Source organism: Cydia fagiglandana, chromosome 7 (genome assembly GCF_963556715.1).
Source record: "Cydia fagiglandana chromosome 7, ilCydFagi1.1, whole genome shotgun sequence".
Taxonomy (NCBI): Eukaryota; Metazoa; Arthropoda; class Insecta; order Lepidoptera; family Tortricidae; genus Cydia; species Cydia fagiglandana.
Genome location: NC_085938.1, coordinates 16,087,794 through 16,115,729, shown reverse-complemented (window position 1 = coordinate 16,115,729; position 27,936 = coordinate 16,087,794). Strand labels below are relative to the sequence as shown.

Here is a 27,936-nt window from a genome sequence, read left to right as displayed (position 1 = left end):
AGCTTTAGCAGGCGTGGCTCACTCCGCGATTTCGTCACGTCGCTACAAGTACATGCGGCCACACCAGTTTTGGTGTCTAGCAGCAGTAGTTGCCGCGCACCGCTATGGAACGTACGTGCGCTTGTATATCTCGTAATAGACGCGTTGTGTTAGAGAGTGAACCTTCTCTACCTAGTACTATTATTTATTCTGTGGCTTTAGCAGTAAAATGAGTATTGACCACTTATTTTACTTTCAAATTTTATCGTAAATGGTGCCTGATTTAGTGTATATTAGGATCTATTTAGGCATTCTAGGTCTAAGCTCAATCTGTTCTTCAATTTCTCGTTTTATATATAACTTCCACTGACAGATGTCACTAGTAGATAGTGGGGTGCCATAACAAATTGCAAAAACTATGCGAGTGGTATAAAATTAGTATAATTTGATAAAATACAAAAACCGGACAAGGGCGACTCTAGGGTTCCGTATCTGTGAAAATTTCAACGGTCTAGCTATCAGGGTTCATGAGATACAGCCTGGGGGCTATTCATAAATTACGTCATTTCAAATTAGGGGGGGTGGGGGGTCTGGACAGTGGACATCGGATGATTTTAGGGGGGGTCCAAAATCTACAAAAATCGAGGACGTAATTTATGGACAGCCCCCTGGTGATAGACAGACGGACAGTGAAGTCTTAGTAATAGGGTCCCGTTTTTACCCTTTGGGTACGGAACCCTAATAGGTGTTAATAAAATACAAAAACTCTCAGGGATATATTCTGTTTAATTTTATCACAGTTCTTCCTTATTGATATTTTACAATTTATGGTAATAGAACATTTTCTTGCTCTACTAAGTAATCTTACATATAAAAGATGCAAATTTTCATGTAAAATAACGAAAATTTACAACTTTCAACTACTTAATCCTTTTCCTCTAAAAAGGGATCTGGGTTAAAACTAATAGAATTACAACAAAAAACTGATTTCACCATGACACCTTTAGAAAAGATTAACCCCCTTATTCATAAACGCGCTACTACTATTATTTATTCTGTGGCGCTACAAACCTCAATTAACTGGTAATCGTTTGTCTTTATCTGTCATTTTGACTTTTGTATTTGTGAGAAAAGGAATAAAACATAACCAAATCAGGCCCGTAAAGTTTTATGAATAAGGGGTTAACCCTTTACCAGGCTAAGGGATATATATTTCCCACATACGGCACTTCAAACATGTGTTCTATTTTCGATGAGTAAAACTGACATTCAATTGTCATTTTTGAAATATCAGCCTGGTAAATGGTTAAGTATGGCTCGTCAAGTGGCCTTGATTAGATTGAGAACAAAAGAACAATATAACAACGTATTCGTATAACGTATCTAGGCACCACCAATATTAATTGTGACGTCCAACGGGTAAAGGTACCTTATGGCGGATGGCGCTTACGCTATTATTAACGTCGCTCCAATATTATTACGGCGCTATGCGACGTAAGCGCCAGCCGCCATAAGGTACCTTTTCCGTGAAACATCACAATTTTCGTTTATTCGTGGACATTAACGCAACGAAATAAAGTCCACATTAGGTTACACAAAATTTAAAATGCCTTAATTTGTATGAAATGACCTTAAGTTCTAGCTATGTAACTATCACTGAAATATTAACAAGATACGCTTAAGAGAAAGGTACCTACCAATATTCCTAAATACGGCGTTGTAATAGCAACCTTTTCATAATAGCCTTTAATTTCATACATTACTTGGTACCTTTTCGTTAAACGACTAAGCTAACTCTGCACACAAAGTTTGGCAGCGCCACTATATACACTTATTTTCGTAAAGTCCATCTAAGCTAACTTTGCTCTAAATTGAACCGAACAAAGTGTGAGAGTGTCATTATACAGTGTATAGTAATCGTCATAAGTTCATAGAAATATCATAAACAAATTCAAAGACATCTCGCCACTCTTTGTTATTGCAAATGCCAGCAGCGTTGCAGAGTTAGTTTGGTCCGACTTTCGGAGTTTGACGTTTATAATGGCACTTCCATACTCTCTAAAGTTCGTTTGTCAGCATTAGAAAAAGACTACGCGATCTTGACGTTGAAAAAAAATTTAATTGAAAAGCTTTTAATTGAAAAACGCTTTTTAAAAATCAGTAGAATGTAAATGTAAAGCAAAAGAATGTAAGTAATCGTATATAATTTATAATTGTTACATATTTGCCGGTACTTATTTTTCAAAGGTGTTTTTCAATAAAAATATACGTCACGATTGTTTACTTTTTTCTAATGCTAAAAAACGAACTATACTATTCATTCATCCTATTTAACAAGAAACCAACATCAACTGAAATAAATGTCATATACTAAGAAAAAGTGACCAAGGCCTCCAGTGCCCCAGGCTAGAATCGAACCAGCGTCCTCTGCTATCGCGGCAGGTGCCTAAGCCACTCGGCCACCGACCACAGCGGCATAGGTCGAATTTTTCCAAGTACCAACATCAATCAACAATCACATCCACAATACTTATATAAATTAACACCAATTAGTTTAAATATTTATAACTAAATTGAACTAAATAAGTTACTGGATAATGATAATATATTGCACTAATATTTTATAACCAGTGTACATTACAAGTGCTAAAATTTGCTCAAATACTTGCAGAATCCTCTTTTTGCAAAAGTTGGTTCAAGATAGAAAATGTGAGTTGGTCTCACTCCATACAGATAGTTTGTTTTCGAGGTTCTGTTCTGAACTGTTTCCTCTTTTAAAATTGAACCTAGCTATACCAAAGTTGTGCTCTTAAGTCGGAATCACTGGATCGCAACTTTGCACATTTATCTTAAAAATTAAATACAACATAGTGTCATTAAAATCATTAAGCTAGTTTCATTCGTTTCAGCATAATATATTTCATTTTTAATTTGCTACTTGCTAAATATCATTTTTATGTTAATAGATATATTGTTTAGACGCTAAGGATCGCAATTAGTCCAATTGTGCGGCAATGTACGTTTTAATCAAATTTCGTTAAGTCGACGAAAACTAGAACTGGACGAAAACTAGCGCAACTGACGCTATTTAATCTGAAAATTGCCATTACATAACTACCTACTTATATAAAAGTAAATGTATGAAAGCTCCTAACAAATTGCATAGAAGTATGACTGCAGAAAAGGTTTAATATATTGAATTGACAATAATGACATTCTAATTTTCAATTATATTTATGTTCACTGGTTAAAAGCTTTGATTTACTTGGAGACTGAGCTGAATTTCCACTTAAAAAACACGTGTGTAGATAAGGGAATAATTTTTATTTAACGTGGGTCTTAAGTTCATTTCCCATTGTTCGTTTTAAGTTATATTAAATTACACCATTTGTAAGGTGCAAGATACACATACCCATACAAGATAATATATGTATACTCATTCTATTAATAAATGTAATCTGGGCCACAATGGTAGTTACTAAATAAATTCTAACCGTTTATTTCCTATTATCATGGGAAAAAAGGATATGCTTGGATAGACTATATTATGAGGCAAATTTATTCCACTGCGGCCCTGGGTTCCATTTATTTGACAGTACATAGACTGCATTAGTGACTTATACATTACATTTATAATACTATGACGCGCTGCAGATCCTCTACTGACTTTATTTACTGACTCTACCTCAATTGTTTTCTTGCAAAAACGCCTTTGCTCCGTAGGATATAAAGTTCACATTGCAAGTTAGTATAATCGAAGATTAAACAGTCAAGATTGTGCAGCTTCAGAATCTTAAATCTAAAATTTCTTCTAAGAATACTTGTACATGCCGGTCTCTTTCCGCATTCTCACTGAAAAATAAAAATAATATTATTAATATTGCACTGTTACTTTATGTATGATGTTGATGTTACAACTAATAAATTTTGTAGATCATGTAAAATTTACATTTACATTTAATATAAGTAATTAATTATTATATTATCTTACAGATCTTATTTTCGCAATTTTAATGAGTTGTAATTTTTCGCAATGTTAAGACCATGTTAAGACATATGTGTGTGGTGGTCAAAAATCTTGGACTCAATTCTCGGATGTGCAAGAGCAGAAAAATCATCAAATACGGTCAGAATCCTTATCATACACAGACAAGAAGTTGAACACAATAACTGATGAAAAAAAAACCCTGGCTAAAAATACAATCAGCATCCTCTGGCTAGTACCTAACACTTTTCTAAAACCGTCACTAATGTATCGAAAATACTTCACAGGAAGCCTTAACGCAATTAATTCGATTGTTTCGTTGTGGACATTCACCATTTGGACCAACAGACACACAAGCTCCGTTTCGTTATGGATAAAATAATGTGGGATTTATCGTCATTATGCTATGTTCTAATAGTTAAATAATACTGATGTTAGCGCATCGGTATTGCTATTTACGAACGTCATGTGCCCGATGTTACATAAGCTCACCATGTTTAATCCGAAGCGTACATCTCGTTTGTCCAAATCGGATGCAAGTATTTAGGCTTCGAGGCAACCACACGTCCTTACATAGATCGTTACATTCGAGAACCTATAATTAACCTCGCTTTGGCTTTCCTTCAACCGGAAAAGTTCAAGTTAATATAAATTTATACAGGGTGATTCCGGGGTCGTGGAGCAAGCGATCAAGGCATGATACACAAGCCCATACTGAACAACTTTTACTATGGGACCAACTCCGAAATCGCGAAAAAAAAATTGGTAGTTTCATACATTTCGGCCGATCACTGTATTATGCCTTGATCGCTGGCTTTACTATGGGACCAAATCCGAAATCGCGAAAAAAAACTGGCCTTCCCATAGAACACGACAACATGTGATCGGCCGAAATGTATGAAACTACCAATTTTTTTTTGTTTTTTTCGCGATTTCGGAGTTGGTCCCATAGTAAAAGTTGTTCAGTATGGGCTTGTGTATCATGCCTTGATCGCTTGCTCCACGACCCCGGAATCACCCTGTATATGATCAAATTCAATTTCAGAGGTCTAGTTTAAATTTTGTTAAACCTACTTATAACCTGCCTACGTAGGGCGGTAGGCTTAAGCATGAGCATGATTCCTGGTAGAATGTTCACGATCCCAGGACGCCTCTCCAAACGACATATTATGGGAAACGCCGGAGATGTGTGATTAGTGGGTAGGCTCCTTCCCTACTTTTCACTATTGAAAAGAGCTGGGAGGTAAGAATCCCCCCATAATGGGCCCACCTCGGGCCCAGGGCGACGATGCGTAACAGCATTGCCACATCGACAAAAAAAGCTAAGCTAAAAATGATATTAATGCAGCGGAGTTGTGCAACACTTACTTTCAACAAAACATATAGCCGCGAGAATGCACGCAGAGAATAGAATCGTCATCGATATGACGAGGACAGTGATCTGGTGCGAATGGCTGCAGCAGCAGGACTTTGGTTCCTTCGTAGTTCGGTGCTTCGTGAACCCATTCACGACGGTAAAATGGGTTGAGCTGGCTATAGACGCCGTGTCCGCCTCTGGCGCTCGCTTCACGTCCTTCCAGTAATTACTTTGTAACTCTGAATCTTTCGTTTCTTCGGGAATTGTGACCACGGCGGTCTCGTAGTTAGATATGCGGCTATTGCCCAATCTGGGGGGATGGGTCTGCTCCGTAGTTCTTCCGTGTATGCGAGCGAGGTGCGCAGCGCTTAGCAGTAGCGAACCCGATGACACGCTCTGCAAAAATGCGGATCAAACATTAGCATAATTGACGGAATCTTAAAAGAGTAGGTGGTCTTTAATGCGATTCCGATTACTACAGATTATTACCAACGCTTACTGCGCAAAAGCTAGTCGCACGTTCAGGCGCACCTGACTGACATGACACTGACAATGACTATGATTAACTACTATGAAAAACATTAACACATCAGGACTTGAAATGAACCTAGATCGATACACCTTAATAATTAAGCTACGAGTTAAATAGTCAATACGAAGAAATTCGTGTTTCTTCAGTTTGTCTACTTAAACGGATTTACCACTTACGCCTACGATACGGTACGGTATTCGTTTTAATAATAGCATCGTTGAGTGTCATTTTAAAAATGCGAAAACTCAGGACCATGACAGTGATACTGTAAGATTTAGAATAAAATATACAGACTTTGATTGAATTTTAGTAATTATTTGTTTGCCTGAGAACGACTCGGCAGTGCGAGGTAATCTGGAATAAGATCCCAGGAAATGAATTTGATTCGCAGTAAAAGGTTTTATATTCTTGCACATCAAACGACTTAACGATGAGGCTAATCCATTCACTATTGCACGTAATAAAATTATATTATACGTTTGGTAAACTCAAAGGTTCATTTTAAGTTTCGAATAAGGTTATTTTAACCGAGTATTCTGTGTAATAATGTGAACGTTGACTGGTAGAGAATGCCTTATGGCATTAAGTCCGCCTTTTGTACTATATACGGTTTTCTTTTGTGCAATAAAGATTAAATAAATAAAGTCAGATACTAATTGAGGTAATAAATAAAATCTTTAGACGTGTCGATCAATAGCTGTCAGCTCCAAAATTAGGGGATCCTATCACATCACAAGAACATGACAGGTAAGATCATGTACCGGACACGGCTTTGGCAATTTGTAAATCGTATGTTGACCCCTTCCATTATTACGTTTATTACCTAATTCTTGCAAAAAACTATTTTTTACTGGTTACCTTTATCTTGTAAATCGATCACAGGTGTGAACAAATTAGTCACGCGTGAGTAGAAATCGCTTATCGAAGGTTCTGTACTGAAATTAGGGACGTGTATACCTATTATATATTTTTTCTAGTAAATTGTATAATCATACTAAGTTTACCTCGTATATAAATGTACATAACAACACATTTAAAAAACGTCAATATAATCGTTTTGTCGTGAGTCATGAGAAATACTTTTATTACAGGTTTGTTTACAATTACAATAACGCATAAAAATATTCTACTTGCTATCTATTGTTATTTATAGGCCGGACCGAAGACATAATGTTGTAAGCTTATAAATAGCGTTACCAACCAAGGAACTCTAACAATCGCACCTACTCTTTTTTACACCAGTCAAATTACTAATCTCGGTGCCGGTGACGTAGCGGGGGCGGAACTAAAAATCTAAACGGCTCGTATTTCGTAAAATGATGATAGCAATGACGTAGACTTACGTGGGTGCTGTGGTTGCTGGAAGAGCCTTGGCTGGAGGCGGAGCCGCCGCGCGAGCGCGAGTCGCTGCCGCCGGACAGTGACGGCCGCGGGATGTGCCACTCGTGTGAACAGATCTGCAACAATGATTATTTGTAATTGATTTACATGGCGGCGTGAACACGCTATTCTGTTGGGTGTAGCGGGTTTGGTTCTACCTATTATATCAAAATTACGTGTAGTCATGAATGAAATGTGCGGTGAATATTATGTTGGGTAATTTTAGCGCTCTTAATAGTAAAAATCATTAAATTACTTTTCAATGTAAAATAAACGGATCAATATAAGAATAAATATCATACAAATGACAATTGTCAGTCATAAAACTATTTTAGACACACTACATGTTTATACTTAGAAAAGCTTTTAATATTGCACTTTCCCATAACATGTGACAATCCTTTGCATACTGCAGTCAGCGTCAAACACAGACCAACCCCTATAGACATAGCTTATAGGACGACTCGCGGTCACCGCACGTATGGTGTATAGGTCAAATATAAGATTGCTCGCGCGCCGCTCCGATCAGTTGCGTCCAAAATTACGACCTGTTAGCAGTGTGCACGAGTCTAATAATATAAATCGTAAACTATTGAATTAATTGGGAAATCATGGGATATTGCAGCGTAAAATGGTGTGGCAAGTCATTTTAAGGCTTGTACTTACAAAACAGATGGAATAACATCCCACAGGAAAGTCAAATTCATTATTTCATTGCATAATGTTTCTTGTCCGCGGGGTTCATGTTATACTGGTCAGTAAGCAGAGGCGAAGTAGTCCGTCCCTTTTCGTCAACTTGAAAATGTAATGCGCTATCCTTTTCCCTTTCGACTAGTGATGTGACGATGATGGTTTCGTCAGTTGCGGAAACTTCGTGCTTCGTCATACCGTATTGTACCATTTTAGACATAATATATAGGTAATATGTTGTGTAGGTTTTTTTAGAATCCTCTAGGCCAGCGGGCCAGTTAGGCCGCATGTTATAAGATGGACCTGATGATGAACTTCAAAGACGTGCGAGGGAACTCGGTGTTGGTTTGTGATAGACATATATGTTGTATGGGTTTTTTAGAATCCTCTAGATGAGCAGTTAGGTCTCATGTCACGAGATTGACCTGATGATGAACTTCAAAGAAGTGCGAGGGAACTCGGTGTTGGTTTGTGATAGACATATGTTGTATGGGTTTTTTAGAATCCTCTAGATGAGCAGTTAGGTCTCATGTCACGAGATTGACCTGATGATGAACTTCAAAGAAGTGCGAGGGAACTCGGTGTTGGTTTGTGATAGACATATGTTGTATGGGTTTTTTAGAATCCTCTAGATCTCATGTCACGAGATTGACCTGATGATGAACTTCAAAGAAAGAAAATTGTAGGTATGATATTTTGGCGACACTTTTTTCTCGTATCGAAAGAGATTGCGATTCTGAGTGGAAATAATATAAAAATTCTAAACTTTAAAATTCAAGTTCTGGGTACTTTAAACAGAAATACCCTTATATGTTAAGTAAAATTTTCAGCTACATTGAAAAATTACTAAATGAAATATTAAATTATTCAATATAATTATTCAGTAAGTTTACTCTAAGTATACTAAATTGGTAACAATTTTACCACAGTAAATTTCGCTATCACCGGTATCGCAGTACCCACTACCTGTAATGAACATGTCCCATCCCTACGCTTACACGTGTCAGCGCGCCATGATTGGAACGACCAATCGCCACGCCGTGAGCACCCCTCCCGCACCTCACAGTTTGGTGATTTGCGTCGGGAACAAAATGGCCAATATTAGGTTTCTAGAGGTGGTGTTCTGTGGCGTCAAATATACCTATATTGTAGCAGCTAAAGTGGCCAAATAGTTTGTCAAACCGTACTAAATATATGGTGTAACGAACTATTATACTACTTTTGCAGCTATAATATAGCTAGTTCATGCTGACTGCACAAGCGACAATCGCAGGCGTAGGAGAAATATTTTTAAATTATTATTGTTAATTTTTATTATGTAAAACTATTAACCTTCGATCTTTAACTTTGTTAGATCACTTGACATTGCAATGATAATTATTATGTATGTAATTCAAATGAGCTAGAACTTCTGTAGAGTATGCAAATATTGCGAGATGTCTGTTTCTATCTAGGTCAAAACCTAGTTCTTGACAAGTATACCTAAATAGGAGACAACTGCCAGTCTTTGTCCGTGTTTTATATAATCATTGCTTATTACTTTAATAGAGCAATAGATAAAATAGCCTGCATTATCGAATGCTCAACTCAATTTACTGATGGAAATAAAATCGATCGATCATAGTTATGAACAAATTCTTCTAGTTCATTTATAATCATTGTCGATGTTTTGTTACGGTTTTTGTTAACGAGTGCAAAAAAGAGTAATTAATAAAATCAACTTACAAGTGCCATTAATCAAGAGGATCTTTTGTTTTATTATTCAATCGTCCTACTAATCGGCCATCTTTGCTAGCATCTTAATTTAGATTTTTATCTCCGTATAGATTTTTCTTCGTTCGTAAAATGGATATGGAATTACTCGGTTACTAAATTGGATCACATGTCCTCCTCCTTGTGCTGAATTAGGTTACTTCCGTAATTACAAAACACAGTACAGTAACATATGGGATGAAAAAAAATTAATCTTGACAAAAATAATCACGCCACTAAAATGGACAAAATGTGATGCCCATAAATAGTCCCTCCACTAAAGGACATGAAACATGATGTAAGAACAGAAGTAATGCATTATATTTTACCATCGTATTTTCACGGAAACACATGAACGTGTTAAGCTATTTCAGTCAGTCTCAGTACAAAAAGTACTAAGGTCGACTGAAGTAGCATGACAAATACGAACGTTTCCGAGCACGGCACTAAGATTTTTTAGGGTTATGTTTTCTGGTTAGGTGTCCCACTGGTGGGCCACTAAGAATTCTATTGCTTTATTCTTCTAATATGTCCGCAATAAACTTGAAATCTACTAGATTTCAAATATACCTTCAAATCAAGAGTGAACAGGCACCTTCTGGGCGAGCTCCATCGTAGGCCACGTCTACGCCTCGGCTAGTCTGTGGCCATGAGTATTTGAGTAAGCCCATTCATAATAAAAAAAAAAAAAATTACTCGCTTATTAAATCACTGAATGTTGATATTAACTATATGTGTATATACCTATATACACCTATAGCTACCTAGCTATTAAAAATAAAATAGAGGTTCCGACATAAGCGCTGTGGTCTGTCAAAGTAAACTAATGCATGCAAGTTTCTTCACGCTTGATTTATGGGCAAATAAAGGAATCTTTTGTGGCTAATGAACAAAACTGTTGCAATAAAAACTGCATATTAGCTCTGTTGTTGTGTAACGAAAACAAGCGTAGGTGTGCGTTACGTTACGAATACTTGTATGTTATCAATTCTTCCTTGTCTTTTTGCATTCTTGGCAACGACTTGTTCTAGTTTTGTTAGATTTTTGTAAAGATGTTCTGTTTTAGGTAAGAATCGTGATGTATTTATTTCTGTACAGTACAAATAAGGAGAATCAGGAAATGTAGTATCCTATGGCAGCGGTACTGATGAGTAAATCTCTGTAATGAGTAAATTCACTGAACTTTATTTAGTTTAACCCTCTGTTGGGACAAGTTGATACTCTACAAGTGATTTTGGTTGTTCTTATCTACGTTGCTGGTGGTTCCAAGTTCGGATCCCCTAATTTATGTGATGAACAATTCCTAAGTAATTTAGACTTGTTATGGGGCTTAGTAGAATAGTAGGGCAGGCAACGTTGTTAAAATTATTTTCCTTATCTTCTTCAACGACGTTATCTACAAGTTACTTTCAAATCGACACACATTAGCCTTTGCCCATAGATTGTGGAAACTCGTTCACAATTATGCACAAGTGTCTGCTCAGTACTTTTGTCTGTTAAGTTTCATCAATTACATTTTTGGGTCAAGTTTTGTTCAGAGTCCGATTGATTTTGTCAGATACGGTGTTCAAGGTTCGCGTTCTCTTTATTTGCGGTCTTGTTTCGGCCTCTGACGCAATAAATCTTAAGTTTTGCTTTCGGTCTTCACGGCCCTCTTTGTTGCTTTGATAATATGATGGATAGGCATTTTAGTTTTGCCTGTATCTTAATGAATTTCTTTTATAGCCTCGACAAGGTCAAGGCGGAACATTTTCGGATAATGAGATTACAATGTAAACATGAACTTTGGCGAGGGTTAAGTTACCTTTGATTACGACGTGATAAAAGGAGCACGCTCAACCTAATTAAGCCAACAATTTGTATCTACTGCTCATCTTTAGTACAGCTTGACCTCGCGGCCCGTAGTAACTGTACCTTCGTTATTGGAGATCACAATTATTGGATTGCCTGAGGTGATCTTCTAGGTAAGTGCTACGAATAAGGGCCTCATAGACAGTCGACGTCTCGTCAGAGCCTTTGTAGGCTGTTGCAATCCCTACAGTTACTTTAACCAAGTTATAGCTAATAGTTAGTACCTATTAGCTATAACTTGGTTAAAGGGATTGTGTGTAAGTGGGTACCAGGTTTTCACGGTGGTACTAGTTATTCACTTATTTCTTACATCCTTCCCATTTATATTTTGTGTGCAAGGTATGGAGAAGTGAATCATTGAGTATCTGCGACCAATCAAACAGAATGTACAACGTTAATCTTCATCTGGTCTATTATTCAAAAGGTGCTACGTTAAGAATCTTATCCTTTAATGGCTGGTTATTTAGATTTGTCTTCTTTTGTTTTTATTTTAAAACTATTGACAACTTCTCCATTAATTAATTCAAATAGCGTAACGTAATATACTGGAGTCAGTTATGTAACGCTGCCATACATGACCCAAAATTTTTTTATTAAGCTATGAGCTTCATCACATCTGATATTTGAGTAATTCTAAGCATTTCTAGCCTAGGGTGGGGGGGAGGGTGGGGTACAAAGACGGCCGCCACCCGTCATCTTTAAAAAAAATCTATTCTGATCTTGGTGGATACTAGGGCAAGTTTGGTATAATTTTCGTATAAACCAACGACGTAGAATTCATTGCTGATATTTGTTTTTTTTCAGTTTCATAGTAATTTTACAAGAAAAACGTAAAAAGGTGAAAAATTTGGTTGGAGATTTTTGCTACCCGGAGCCGAAACTACAAATGATAGAAAGTTGAAATTTGCACACTAGATTACATTTATAAAGTGTACATGAGATAAGAAGCGATTTTGAGAAATTCAACCCCTAAGGGGGTTAAAAAGGGGATGAAAGTTTGTATGGGGTTCAAGTTTTATTTTAAGCTAGGAATTTGAAACTTCGTAAAACGATATATTATTAAAATAAAAGAAAACTAATTTCAGCGTTTTTGAAAATTCATCCCCTAAGGTGGTGAAAAAGGGTTTGAAAGTTTGTATGGATATCAAAAAAATTTTCGAACGTGGGACTTGAATCTTTGTATTTGGGGATATTATTAAAAGACAGGAAAAGTAATTTCAGCGTTTTGTAAAATTCATCCCCTAACAGGGTTAAAAAGGGGTTGAAAGTTTGAATCCATTACAAATCCGAGTAGACACACATTTCTTATTGCCTCCCAGGCTTGAAATGCTTAGAATTACTCAAGGAACATATGTGATGAAGCTCATAGCTTAATAAAAAATTTTTGGGTCAACTTTATAACTGCTTCCGCTAATACTCAAGGTATCATATTATTTACTTATGCAAAAGATCATGTAAGAAAGTAATTTTGAAATGTATCCTTAGTAAATATCAGTGGGACGTATAACCGTCTCCATGTATAGCGGGGTGTGTTGCAAAATGTTTCGCCAAATGCACACAACCGGTTCCAGCACGTTATACTTGCTTACTCAGTGCTGCGCCTCAGACTTCCAGTATTGTTTTGATTTCTGAGTATGCGCAGTCATCATGGGTCATGAGGTCACACTTATGTGGTTGGTCTTGTAGCGTTAGTGATAACAGTGGCGTTACGGTATGCGACACGGCGCTATTGAAAACATTGTGGCACGCTCCAACGCTTTCGCTCTCAATATGACTTAGTCTAATCAACAAGGTTGTTGATCTGGGTAATGATTATCATGTTCGTACATTGGATAATTGTATGAATTAGAACATCAGGTATTTTTTTTATTATAGGTTCTTGGTCGCATCCTCAGATAATACAGAATCCGTATGCGCTCTATGCCATTATCTCCTTCGCTTTGATCTTCAGCATCCCTTTTTGTGAAATCTTTATTTAGGCGAAGGCTGAATGAGACTGTATGGCATGGATGAACCTACTAAGCAATAGGTAATGTCCGCCCAAAACTGTTTTATTGACCGGAACCGAAATCGAATTAATATTCTCTTATTACTGAAACTAAACGAACGCGATCCTAAAATTGATAATTTTTGGTGCGCCTGAGAGGTTTGTCAGTTTTTTGACCGAAACCGAACATTTGGCTGAAACGTGATTTTTATGTCGAAACCTGCTGAAAATGAAACCTAAACTTCTGTTGGACACCTGTAACAAATCATCATATCTCGTTAGCACATTTACCTGCCGCTATTTTGCAAACAATTTGACGTTTTTCGTAAACGAAGCAGCCTACCCTGAAATGTCATTTTGACACAACATTTCAATGCTTAAACATGACAGGAATACAATCTTCGTCGAATGTGCTAATTGTTCCAACGATACGCATACTCCGTCCAAATCAGACCATAGAACACAGAACAGGTGGGAACTCGGCCGTTCCAACCTTTGTCATGCGATGTAGAAACGCTGTACTTTGTTATTGGCAAAGCATTAGCCAATGTTGTCTTGTCTCACTATACAACATTTAGAGCCATGACAGATTTCTACCATTTATTTGACGTTTAAATATTTGTGGATTAACATGACTATTTAATAACTGTGATTGTTGTCACAATGTTCGAAATGTTTATGTAGGTTTACCTTATTATGTTAGTTTTTGCATTGCTGATTCGTATTTGCATTTTATTTCAAGAGCGTCTGCCAATTTTGATTCATGGTTTCTAATTGCAAATAACACGTTTTTTTTTTAACTTTTTGAATGTCATTATTATAGTATGCAAAACGTTAGTGCCATGCCTCTTTGCTACAGTAAATATTTACGAACTTGGGTTCAGCCTATCGTTGATTTGGAAGTGTACCTGCAGCAAACCAATCGTTTTTGCGTCCGTTATTGATGAATGGATTTATTGCTGTTTTCCCTGATTAGTGATATCTCCATCTAGGGTTGCCAGATTCGAAGGCGCTATTATCGGGAAACAATATCAATTTTTCGGGATTTTGGGACATAAGTCGGGAAAAAAATACATTCAAATTAAAGTACCTAATTGTATTGAAAACAACGATATTTTACATTATTGGCACTACGTCAGCTCGCTCGCTCGACGACAGTTCGGAACTTAAAATTATTGTTTTATAACGTGAAGCTGTTTTTCGGGACAGTTTTCACTTTGTCGGGAATCGGGAACACATGCTAAAAGTCGGGAGAATCCCGCCAAATCCCGACCATCTGGCAACCCTATCTCCATCCAACTAAGGTAAGACTAAGGTATGTAGTTTATTTTGCTCGAGCCAATATGAGGATTCCATACAAGTGATAGTCTTACCCTACCTTACCTTAAGTCAGCCTCATTATGAAAATAGATAAACAACCATCGGTCACTTAATTTGAATATAATACATTGTATTAATTATGCAAGGATATCGCACAGTCGGATGTCTATACGTGCCAGTCCCAGTCACGGATGCGTGCACATGATTCAGGTTATAATTGCTATCGGCACGTGGTTAGTGCACGTTTGTGGACCCCTGCACTTGGCTGTTTGTCCGATATTGTGGTTACACGCAACGTGAGACGCAAGGTTTATTTGCATTATTTATTCCATTTGCGAGCTAACTTTGTTGTATTATAAATGGTAGTTTTATTTCATTGCATATCTTCCGTTCCTGGTGCATATTAAAATGCACGCGTTGTGGAGAAAATTTATTTCAAAGTCTTCCTAATATTAAAAAAAAACTGTAGGTATTACGCAATATTTATGTGTTCAGTTAATAATTTTATTTAGATCTATGTTTTAAATTACAATACGATTTTAGTTTTCATTTATCAAATATTCAATTTGAATTCTAGCTGCTCTAGCAGTTTTTTCACATCCGTAAAACGAGGTCGGCAGACTCTCATACGCGGCGAGAAAAAAGAATTGAATTCATGGTTGTATGGTGGTAGAGTTAGACTAAGATAAGTCTGCATCGATTTTGATAGCACACCCAGTGCAAGTGTTATTTGAAACGTCAAACTTCTATGAAATTATGACTTAACTCTAGTAGAGGTGTCTTATTCCAGTTATTCCCACAGCCTTTTTTAATGGCTTTGATTCTTGCTTACGGATGCGTTTGACGTCACAAATCTATCTTCAATACGTTCTGACATTAAATGTCGTGTTGGATACAGGAAGTGACGTGCGAATGGTTGAAGGTGAACGTTGCAGTAGACAATTGAATGACTATGATTGTGTGCCGTCAATGGGAGATAACATGCGTATTTTTTAGAGCTTCTGCCTACGTACCTTAACGGTTCAGTTCAACACAATAACAGGTGGACAGATGTTGTGAAACACAAGCGGGGCTGCCTAGTCACAGTACATGCTTTGTCACCAGTACTTCGACATCAGTAGTATCAGTACACGGAGGACTGGGCTTTACTTTTAGTTAGACAAAGCAAATGACAAAATGTGTGACCCAGTTTATCTCTATATTAGTGGTTTATCAGTATCACTCTCTAAACCAGGATTTCTCTAGCTAGTGCAACGGAGCGCGTGCCTCTATTAGGGCATAGCGAGTTGGCAAAGGGGGCGCAGATATATCAAGTATAAAGAAAACTGATTCCTGATATTCATCACTGCAGAATTTAAAGGGAGACATAAATTTTTCACTAAGGGGATTCGAAGCAGTATTATGCTGAAAACTCTTGTTCAAGATACATGGCTCTGAAAAAGATGTAACAAAAAAAATAATTCAACCTCTCAATCTACCTTAAACATCGATGGAAAGTTCCCATTGGGAACTAAAGAGTTATCCCAGATTGTATGACAGTATACCTCTAGAGGACGCGCGTTACGCACAAACATTTTTTGTTTAGTAGGTATGCATTGCCCAGAAGATGAGCATACCACATACTGATGATAATTAAAAAACAATATTCATACTAAGGCCTGATTCGAAACAAATTGACAAATTCAGAGTGATTTTTCTTGGATATTTTCTAGCTTACTTTATATATATGTCGTAGTCAGATCGTATAATCCGCCGTATTACATTACGGCTAGCCGTTTTCAAAAACAGGGGCGTTTTGAAATGCGGCGGTTCGACGATTAGCCGGATTGTCACTGCGATACGTTCTTCAATAAGGCGGCCTACGTTTAGCCGCATCGTACATTGTAGAGTGACCAGTTCTTTCGGTCGCCTACGTAACCGGAATTTGACAATGTTTGCAATTTAATTTATTTCTACCATGGTCCCACCGCACTACATGTGTTTCTTTTCCAAAACATTTTCTTCACAACTTAAATAGACGGAGCCCCGCAAGCGGGGCTCCTATTTCTGGGCGGTTTGCCCTTCGGGCATCTGAAGTTACCTAACGAACCTAACCTAATTACCTACCTACGCTTTTTTCCCCAAAGTGTCATGTTTTCACGGACGTCTCACTTAATCAATAGGTAGGTAGGTTAGGTTCGTTAGGTAGCTTCAGATGCCCGAAGGGCAAACCGCTCAGAAATAGGAGCCCCGCGAAGCGGGGCTCCGTCTAGTTAAGTTGCGAAGGAAATTTTTTTTTTTAAAGAAACAGTCCGACAAATTCCAGATTTGATGGACACCCCAGCGTTTTTCAGGCAGCGCCACGAGTGTTAAAAATGGGAACTAAAAACTGTCAAAGCGGCGGCTAATGAGTCGCTGTATTACATTACGGCTAGCCGTGTTGAAGAACGTATGGCGCCGAATACATTCCGGCGGATTCTCATTCAGCCGCATTCAATACGGCTAATCGTTAAACCGCCGCATTTCAAAACGCCCCTGTTTTTGAAAACGGCTAGCCGTAATGTAATACGGCGGATTATACGATCCGACTGCGACATATACACTACGACATTATAATTATCAGAATCACAAAATTATTATACCAAAAAAATTTTTTTTTATCAATTCTAAGATGATCAAAAAAATCAAATAAACGCCGCCGTCTTTTTAATTAGGCGTCAAATTGCTGTCAAAAACTTGATAAGTATGGAAGAAACTTGCACATAACTAATTTCCAACATAACCTGTTACCTAATATTATACCAATACTGAAAGGTAATTTCATTGCAATATCCATGAAACAATGAGGATCTAGACATATCTTCAAATATCTGGCGTATCAGGAATTTCGTCGATGTGGTGTCAGTTACCGGGCATTGGTTACTTTTCGACAGAGAAATCGACACCAACATCACTAAAAGAAACGGTTCGCAGCTTTAGTTTAATAATGCGGATTTCCAATAAGTATTACTTTGATAATATTTGGAGATGATCCACGATGTTTATGAGGCAATCAGCATGCTTAAGCCAGTACCCTCGAAATCGGACCAAAAAACTTGATTCAACAAAGTCCCACAGTATTGACCTATTGAACGGTATGGAGTGGAGTGTCCAAGGAATTAGTTCGTTAAAACAACAAAAACTATATGCAATATAATATTTCAAAATAAACATTGTTCTTGATAGGACTCAAACTAAGAAACTGTCAAAAAACACTGTCGGATGTATGATGGAGGGCATACAACAAAACTAACGACAGGAGCGGGAAGAAATGGAAAATGATGAATTTACTTATAAATAACAATTTTTAAACAAATTTTCAATAAATTATGGAAAAACAAATCTTGATTCAGCTAGCTTCAGTACCATTAATAGGGTTTTCAATTTGGCAGATTGAATTCGAATCAGGCCTTACTGTGACAAATAGGTAAACATAATTCGCAAATACTCGTGACTTCGAAATTTTGTGTCGCAATAAGTTACAAAGCATGCTGTACTTTACAAACTAATAACAGTAACTCTAATAAGACATACCTGCTAACATGATCGTGGTGTAGGTATTTTATATTCTGAAACCGTCCTCACGAATCAACCTAATCTTCAGTGAAAATCTCATCTTATTTTAGTGATTTCCCACAATAGACGGGGTTCCCCACAGTGAAGGTACTGATGCTGCGTAAACTGTTAAACTGTCTAGTTATGCAACAGCGGTAATCTTCACGTATCAACAGTCAATGCATGCGCTCGTGTCCATAACGGTTTATTGTAATCATGCCCGGAACTCATTTACAGTGTGTTCGCTTTTCCCAAATCTCACGACCAAGCCCTGGGCCTGTCATTGCAGCCGCTTACCTGAAATGGGCGTAAAATGTTACAACGAACCAGTTTATGTGATTTTTGGTTAATCTTCAATGTAACGGTTTTTGGGGTCAGGATACCACTGGCTTTCTAAAAAAACTACTAACTCTTGCTCTTGGAACCCAGAATACTCCCAGATAGATAATCTCCAGAATGGCACTGAATGAAAACGAATGTTACGCGTTTTTGTCCACGCTATCGTGAGAAATGTCGTTGGATTGTTGCAGCAATTGGGACTTGGGACTTGTGTATATTGTAAGTTGCGTTATCTTAAAACAAATCTCTGTCTCACATCACGTAATAACTATATTCATAGAGTTTCAGTAGTGTTACTGAATCAGTGTGGGGAGACGTTTAATGTTTAGTAAACGGATAAAATGCAAGCAAAATTTTCAGACTAATTACTAAAGTACTGGATAAAACTTCAGTAGATGATTGGCTGCTCACGGCAGATAGAGAGGAATTGCAGCATGTTGTTAAACTTGATTACTAACACCCTACATTGATGATGTTGCATGAAGGAGGAAAAAGTGATTGACCTAGAGGAATTTAACACGCATCTATTTGTATGTTTTTGCTATGCAATTGCAAAAATAATCACAACTCTTATTATATATGATGTAACTTAAGATGACACGCCATGTCATAGTAGTTCTTCCGCATATAATTACGAGTATAAACTTGCTAAAACAACGAACAGTTCGTGTTCATCTTCTCTTTGTCAAGAGTCTCAAGTCTATTAAGAGCAACTGATGCAACACATCTATTTAAACGCTTACATAAAATATTCAGTTACTCGTGATTAAATAAATTGCTTTTATTCATAAGAGGAATTGAATGGCTCAAATCTTCTTAGTCTTCGCAACAACTTTCATAATCTCAAACAATGGTTGCTATATTTACTATGATAATCAGTTAACGCCTAACCAAACCATTCTCCTTAAGAAGTGAAAGCGTACCTCCTTGCATCTCACTTCTTGGAACAGTTGGAACACTTTCGAAGATGCAAATGTTACAATGGATAACGGACGGACCGTGGTGATTTTGATTCACATTCACACATAAAAGATTTCTTGCAAATCAATCCATTATTCGCTTTCGTTTCGCAGAGACAATACTACCGATCTGCATACAAGGTCGGGTTCATAGTCATTTTGGTAAATGGCACCGGCATGCTGTCATCATCATCATCATCATCAGGCTATATTAGTCCACTGCTGGACATAGCCCTCCCATAAAGAGCGCCAAAGCGCATCCAGCATCTGCCGGCAGTCTTTCGCAGATCGTCATCCCACCTGGTCGGAGGGCGTCCTACACTACGTTGCATGCTGCATGTGGCATGCTGTATGGTGCTATAATACCCTCTTAATACCATGGCATAGATATTTGACAGGCAAAGTGATACTGCAACAATGAGAAACGCAACTTTTTAGACCACCAGTCTCTACTATTTATTAGTCTCTGGTTTTCGAAATCTGCCTGTCCGAAGATTTCAGATAACGTCTGTCATGTCTCGTATTTGGTTCTCATTAAAAATGCACATGCCAGAATAACTTTACTATGTGCCTCATCAGTCAACTGCATTTGTTTATTAAAGTTGTTGTCCGTTAGCAGGTATGACGAGACGAAACGTGCGTTTGAACGTCCAATTATCATATTTTATACGCGATTGCAGGCCTTGTATTCTAATCACAAGCACAGCTGTGGCAAGCGCTCGCGCCTTCCAAACCACAATAACTGTGAGCTCGAGAACAGAAACGACTCTGCGAACAAGGATTACACTTATACTGGTATACTTGAGGAAAACTCTTGCCAGCAATAGGAACCCAGCACAGATGCCGCATGCCTCATTGTTCACGCTGGTCACACTGGCTTGATGCTCATGGGCGTCCTTGAACTCAATTGGTTGTATTTATGAAGCTAACGGGAACCGTGTCAATGCAAAGCCGTGGTAGCTGACCGTGTGTTCCCATTGCTTGCGCGAGTGAGGCCGTGTTGAGTTCTCGGGAAAACCAGTAATATTAGACCTCGAGATTCTCTAGAATCTGAACATTTGTCGTCGGTCGATTAAAATGTCACCAGCTCGGCTCCGATTGAGAATGACTCGCTAATATCAATAATATACCGATGTTTATAATTTTAATGACTGATTCAAACTGCTGCGATTAATCTATCTTAGTCGACCCAGGGTAGTCGTGCTGTGTAAAGGCAATTTGTTCAAATAACATGTGAAGAGTAGCAATTATACAAAACACTATTGAGCGTGTAATGACCCATATGCTGGACCATTTGTTAATAATAAATACATTCCGGAACCTTATGTAGAGTTTTTAATTAATGGTTTAGAGGTATCATCTCTATACATCGTGCTGCATTCTTTAAAGCGATTAACCTCTATTTATCTCATACTTATAGTGGATGATATTGTTGAAAAAGTGGCCATGAAATGGGCTACATAGCCGGATTCTTCGTTCACTCACGCCATCATGATATCATCATCATTTGCTGACGTATACAATTTGCTGTTATATTACGTTTAATCGACATGCCGGACTTAATATTTCGTTTTATTAGATTTTTTTTGATGATAGTAATTGTTTTACTTTTTGCTTCTATGTGGTCATCGACGAATTCCTTTAAAATGTTACACGTGGAGCTAATAGTACATGTAGGTCTTTGTGTTTTATCTTCACAACGAAAATAATAGTCATCGTTTTGTCCAGTCAGTTTCTTGTAAAGCGTTACCTTGACGGGTTTGAATCTTTGTGAGATAGTTCACAAGTGTCTTCGCTTCCTGCCTATCATGTTAACTGAACAACAAATAGGTACTCGTCTCCAGCGTTAAATGCGATTAAGGTCACTTCTTTATCATACATTTTCCAAATATATTTCGATCACGGAATTTCTGGTAAATTTACATAGTATTTTCTAGACGATTTTAAGATTTTAACAGTCATAAGTTTCGAATAACCTTAAAAATAATGTTGCCAAAAACACCGCCGAGCACCACTTCAACTATTTGCATTGATATCAATGTAAGAAAATGTTTTGTCCTTGTTGGGAGTGTAAGACCGGTTGGCTTAAAATGACTTTCGCGTGATTCTAACACCATTCGTTTCAAGCATACCGTAGAGGTGTAGGACAAATTACGAAATAGAATGACCACTTTAAATTGTTTAAGATTATGTTTGACAAACAACAATCCACAGATTCTCGGTCATTTCATTACCAAATCAGGCACAATCAGTTTGATGAAAGACGCGTTAACATACAGTACATACATTCTTCAAATATTTTCGAAAGAGGTAAAACCGCGGCCTTCGTTTACCTTGTTGCGAACATCGATCGTTCAGTGGCGCGAAAAATTGATGTCGCCCAAATATTTCGTAATCCAAAACCTGTTGCATATCGTCACAGTCACATGCGTTTTGAGTATGTATCTTAAAAAAGTTAAAAATATCCGGCACGGCCTTGCCTGTGAAACCATTATTTGAATTGGCTGTACATTTTGAAATAACTCGGGAAAATGTTTATTTCCCCGATTACCATAACAGTTTGCTAAACGCCGAATTTATACGCCGTATTTTGATTTCGATTAAGCATGTAATAATTGGCCAAGGCCTGTTAAGAAGGCGACACTCTTCACTAAAATAGAATATTTGAATTGTTTCTACAGGTATATGAAAAATGCATTAATTAATACTCGTATTTTGCATAAAAATGTTATAAAATACTCTTTATCATTCTGTCAGATCATTAATTTGTATATTTATTTTCCAATAATAATATTGATCACAGAGTTGCGACATCCCGCTCTCAGGGTCTCGGTCATTCAGAATTCGTTACTGGTTAATCCATGGTTTTTACGTTTCTTTGTCGCGTGTGAATGATACCAATTACATCATGCGTTACTTTTGTGTATCAGATCCGTTTGTCGACGGGAATCCCTTTACAAACAACTCGGATCCGCATTGACTATTGTCTACTTATAAATCTAACTTTACTATGAATACTTGTCTCGTATCTCGTATATCAATCAGTCATTCCAACAATTGATGCATTTAAATTAAGACTCACTATTCTTCCATTCTGGTCTATTAATTACAATTTCTGGCTACTGTTCAATCCATATCCATCTGTGTCAGGGTCCGTTGCACCGAAGCGTCTGTCACCGAATCTCTTAATCATTTTGAAATTTCACAGTTCACTGCTGAGTGACGTTGAACAGTTCGTCAATTGTGGTTAGTGCCTGCCTCTTCTCGAATTATAATATTGCAGGATCGACTGTATCTTTGTCCTAATGCCCCGATGTCCAGGCCAATCTTCCTTCAGCTTAGCGATCTTGACACGCCACATTCTAGGTTTACTTATTTTCGAGTGTTCATTCGACCTCGACCTTGCAACCTCACCCATTCGTAATGAATTACGAAACTAATGAATTTAAGATTTATTTTAAGGAAATTTCCTTAATACCTACATTCTCTATGTAGATTTATTCTAAGTTTTCCTTACCGCTACCAGTAGATACGTGTTATGTAAACAAATTCGCGGGGCTACAGGTTGAGGAAAAAGTTCGTTTACCTTGCTACTGTCTACCCGACATGCTGATCTGTTCGTTCATTTATCAACGGATTCGTGGCACGATAAAATGTACGGCCTTGACACGTTTATAAAAATAATCGCTTCGAGATAAAAATATATCTTACTTCAATTATGAAATTGCATTGACCACATGTATTAATTTTCTTTGTGCATTATCATTGGAAACGTGTTAATTAATTATTTAGATTGAAATAGAACCAATGGCTCGACAGATCTAAATAATAGGTTCATGCCTTAAGATATTATTTGGTGTACAGTCGAGTGCATAAATATGTATACATTTCTTCACAACCCATTGCAATAAGGTGAAAAAAATGTATACATATTTATGCACTCGACTGTACAAACAGCAAACTCCTAACAGTCCTAACTGTACATCGGTGAACCTTAATACAAGAAGCATAAGGTCCACCGATGTAGGTACAGTTAACAGTGTGGGCGATGGTACCTAAGCATTTGAATCAAGATTAGCACGGCAGACTCATAATATTATCCTGATTCCAATTTTATTAACCCTGTAAATTGATTATTTCAGAAGAAATATCAGTATGTATTGACAGAAGTCTGTGAATCATGTGACCACATTAGATATAGTCACCGACGTTTAGAACTTTGGTTTCACGGAAATTATCGGCTCCTTGACATTGAAACTTTTTGTGCCGTAGTCAAACTGCCGGGAATCTCATCTCGTTATGTCATTCTAAACGTATCGGCTGTGTAACATACAATGTTTATAATGTTATTTATGCTAATTGTCATAATAGTCGTGCCTTCCTTTAAATGCTCACCATAAAAATACAATACAACATTACATTTTACAATGTTGTTTTTTATGAAGGCTTTTCTAGATCGTTTGAAGTGGATTCAGTTTTCAAAAGATTTCAAAAAAGGGAGCGTCTATAAAAATTTACTTGCTCATAAGAGTCATAAGTAGGCCAATACAAGACGATGTGCCTATATTTTCAGTTGTTTACTGAGGCTATTCACGTAAATTTCATATGGTTACGATCAGATTCCTAATAAGGTCGCAGCATAAGTGTCGCGCTTTCTTGCAATGCAAGTGCCGACTGACCTACTCAATAATAGCCCATGGCATTATGGCCCAATGACGTATTGAGTCATGTGTTGTGTGACGCTCGTGACGTAATAATAGCCCTGTGACGATGCGTGAGGGCTTGCAGCGTTGCACTAAGTCACCAAATACCTACAAAAAATGTATCGTGCGAGATTGTAAATAGCAAAAAATCTAATAATTATGGTGACCTATGCCTCTTAAAGGCACTGAAATTAGGATTTCTTTAAATGCCTGAAGTTTAGCCTCTAAAGTGGCTAGTAACTTATAATAGCTTACTAGCTTGATTGAGCACCGCGACGTCGCCTCTGAGCCAGTACGTGATCAGTTGCACGAATAAGTTTAGGGCTTTTGCGAAATCGTTGTTTACATTGTCTGCATAGCAGTTATTATACAATAAACACTAGGTACTAGCTCTAAAAATCAATATTTGATGTATTGGATTCTACGCTACGATAGTAACAATGGATACCTTTGTAAGTACTACTACTGTTTGCCCGTCAGACTAATATACTCGTTTAGTTTACATATTATTATGTGCAAGGAAACCCTACTCATGAGATTAAGTATGGAAGCATTGACGTCGATTCATGAAACCTAGCGCCGAATGCCTATTGAACCATAAAACACTAACTGATATCAAGTGACCTGTATAAATTATATGAATGAACTTTATCTTTCACAATCTCTAGGAATGCCACTAGATTAGCTGTTGGGTATGACGCGGTGGCCGACGCGGCACAGGCGCCGTCTGCATGCGTTATCAATTCAACTGTCAAAATAAACTTACTATCATTAATTCGCGCGTAATCCAACGCGTAGTGAATTATTAAGTGTCAAATGTTAGAGTTCACGTGAGGTATGCGACTAAAGGCACATTTTATTTGGTATTTATACATATACAAAGTAAAAACTTATGATGACATATAATGATGCTACATGTCACTTGCACTTTTGGTAGGTAACGTTATCTAGGTAAAATATTGACGTATAAAATACAGTTATGCAATATCCGCCATCTTCTGAAAAGGAGGATGAAAAGCTTTGCTGTATACAGTGTTATAGTAGTTACTGCCGTTATTGATCGATTTATGTCAAAAGCTGTTATACAACAGGTTCCCAAAAAGGTATTCAATTCATAAAATTGAATCTCGGCGATATAGATTTTTGCGAGCGTAACGTAATGGAGGTAATTGTGTTTATTTATGTAACAATCTCCATTGTTTTGCTCTTACTTTTTGAATCAATAAGTCCATTTGACATATTCACACATTTTCGCATTTTATATATACGTCTTCCTACCGGTCTGAATGACTATTCCGTCATAGTTTTTTTAGTCGCATGCACCGCCCCGACTGGATGCGCGCAAGTCCGGGTTTTGTGAAATGTGAAGGCCGCGCGCCTGCGCCGAGGGCAGCTTCACTCAGTCCCTGTGCCATTTAGCTCGGGCCTAATGGCCGATTGCCCAGGCGCAGCCTCGCCTACTTTCAAAAGCGATCTTTTCATAAACCACTTTGTTAACCATTTGTGTTTACTTTTCTATTCATTAAATTCAAATTAACCCACGATGGAATCTTTATCATTTGCACATTTACACTTGATACGATTTAAAAGTTGTATTCGTAAATTTATAAATATTTTATTACTCAATAGAGTAGGTATTTAATTAGTCAAAAACAATTCTCCATTACTGGCGCGCCGTCAAATATTCATACCGCCAAAACTTACATATATCATTGACCTCAAAACATTGTCGGTCTTTATTAATTCGCTGATTGGCTCCATGTGACCAAAGTTTCATAAGTATTGTAATTACCCTATTAAATGCATTACATTCGAAGGGTTGCTTTAACTACTGATGCACTTAAACATCGGATTGATTGACAGACGTGCAATGCCTCTTATTATTGCAAACAGCTAATTACTCACGACATGAACATACAAGTCTTTGTCTTCATTGTAGTTTCAACAATTAAATATCACTGCTTCTGATTATCCTAATCAAACATTTGCCTTCAGACTCCTTTTCACACCAATGTTGTTTTTATATCTCAGCGGCATCGGCAAATACAGGGTCATTTTTGGACCGTAAACCATATTGTCGAAGTGATTAGGTATTAGGTATGGGACCCAAAAATAATTTGGGCTTCCCATAGAAAGAAAACGTCGCCTTCTCGGCCAAAACCAAAATCTATAAAACGGCCAAAGACTTTTTGTGCTTTCGGGGTTGGTCCCATAGAAAAAGTTGTTCAGTATCGCTTACCTAACCACCTCGAACACAAGAATGACCCTGTATGTGATTAATCTACAACCCATTTACGGTTCGTCTGTTCGCTATTCTAGATATACGCGGATCTAATCCAGTTTGGCGGCGCCAAAATTTATAATATTTTGTTGTTTTTGGTTGGAGTCGCTCTGAATGTTTGTGATACGGCATTCCGGCATACCATTAACATTTCTCGCGGATGTAGATTCATACTGATTTTGGGTTTTTCTAAAATCATAATATTTGCATAGTTATAGTTATTTTACTCTTTATAACGGCTAAAGTTTACACACTCAAATAAGGTTATACTAATCAGTCATCACATTTTAGAATAAGTATACCTATTGTTTACATACTAATTATTAGGCCCACTTGCACCATCCCACTAACCCGGGGTTAACCGGTTAAACCATTAAGCTAGTGTCAAATTGTACTGGTAACCATGGTGACACTCCAGGTTTAACCTGTTAATACCAGGTTAGTGAATGGTGCAAGTGGCCCTTACTAAAATTACTATTTTTAATCAGTCATCGACGAGAGCCTTAAGCTTTTAATTTTAAAAAGTTACAAATTGTCAAGTGTTACTAAGTTAACGTAACATAAACATATTTTGTTTACAAATCGCCAGGTGACTACCAAAACTCACTAATTGCAAAAACAAATAACACAAAAATCAACCTTGTTTTATTATGAATAATAGTGTGTTTGACTATTTATACATATTATATGACTCTGAACTTTTAGTAGTAATTAGTGAGTTTTACTTGTCACTTGACGAAATAACAAACTTTTTGACTATGAAATTATATTACGAATTTCTTATTACAAGTGTTTAACTGTCATTTAGTGTAGGTTACCATGGCAACACACTTCGCTGGCCCCGTCAGCAGGTTTCTATGTGACATTTTCAAGATATTTGATATTCGACTTAATGTCACTATGACAATGTTCAAATTTCAGTTCGATAAAAGTAAAACAGAACCCTGTAATATTGGGCCAGCTACTTGTGACTGTCCCTCTGGTGTCATCGCACCGTGTCCAGCTAATTGCAAGGGTTCATTGCGTTAATTATCACTACTGCAACCGCATCTCACTTACCGAACTTTTGGTATCCATTGCTGAGCACTTCCACGCTAATATTGTTTGGACTGCAACTGCACTGTTATGTCACTACACACACTCACTCCACATGTCGGGGTGACTTGCCTCTCTCGCCCTCTCCGTTTGCCGGCGCGTCACGCCTGCTCCAAGCGGCAAAGCGACTAGAGTCTGACTGAGAGTGTTGCA

At 37.4% G+C, this 27,936-nt stretch overlaps 2 protein-coding genes across 2 annotated transcripts in view; one reads left to right on the top strand and one right to left on the bottom strand.

The window, feature by feature from the left end:
• Positions 1–27,936, top strand: part of LOC134666034 (nuclear migration protein nudC) — a 52,080-nt gene that overhangs the window by 3,387 nt on the left and 20,757 nt on the right. The gene's annotated exons all lie outside the window — the stretch shown is intronic.
• LOC134666037 (uncharacterized) lies at positions 746–27,936 on the bottom strand. Its single transcript, XM_063523143.1, has 4 exons — positions 27,748–27,936; positions 7,197–7,310; positions 5,333–5,717; positions 746–3,831 (listed from the first exon to the last, which is right to left on the bottom strand). Exons 1-4 carry the CDS (start codon positions 27,763–27,765, stop codon positions 3,791–3,793), a joined length of 558 nt encoding a protein of 185 aa, XP_063379213.1. The 5' UTR covers positions 27,766–27,936; the 3' UTR covers positions 746–3,790.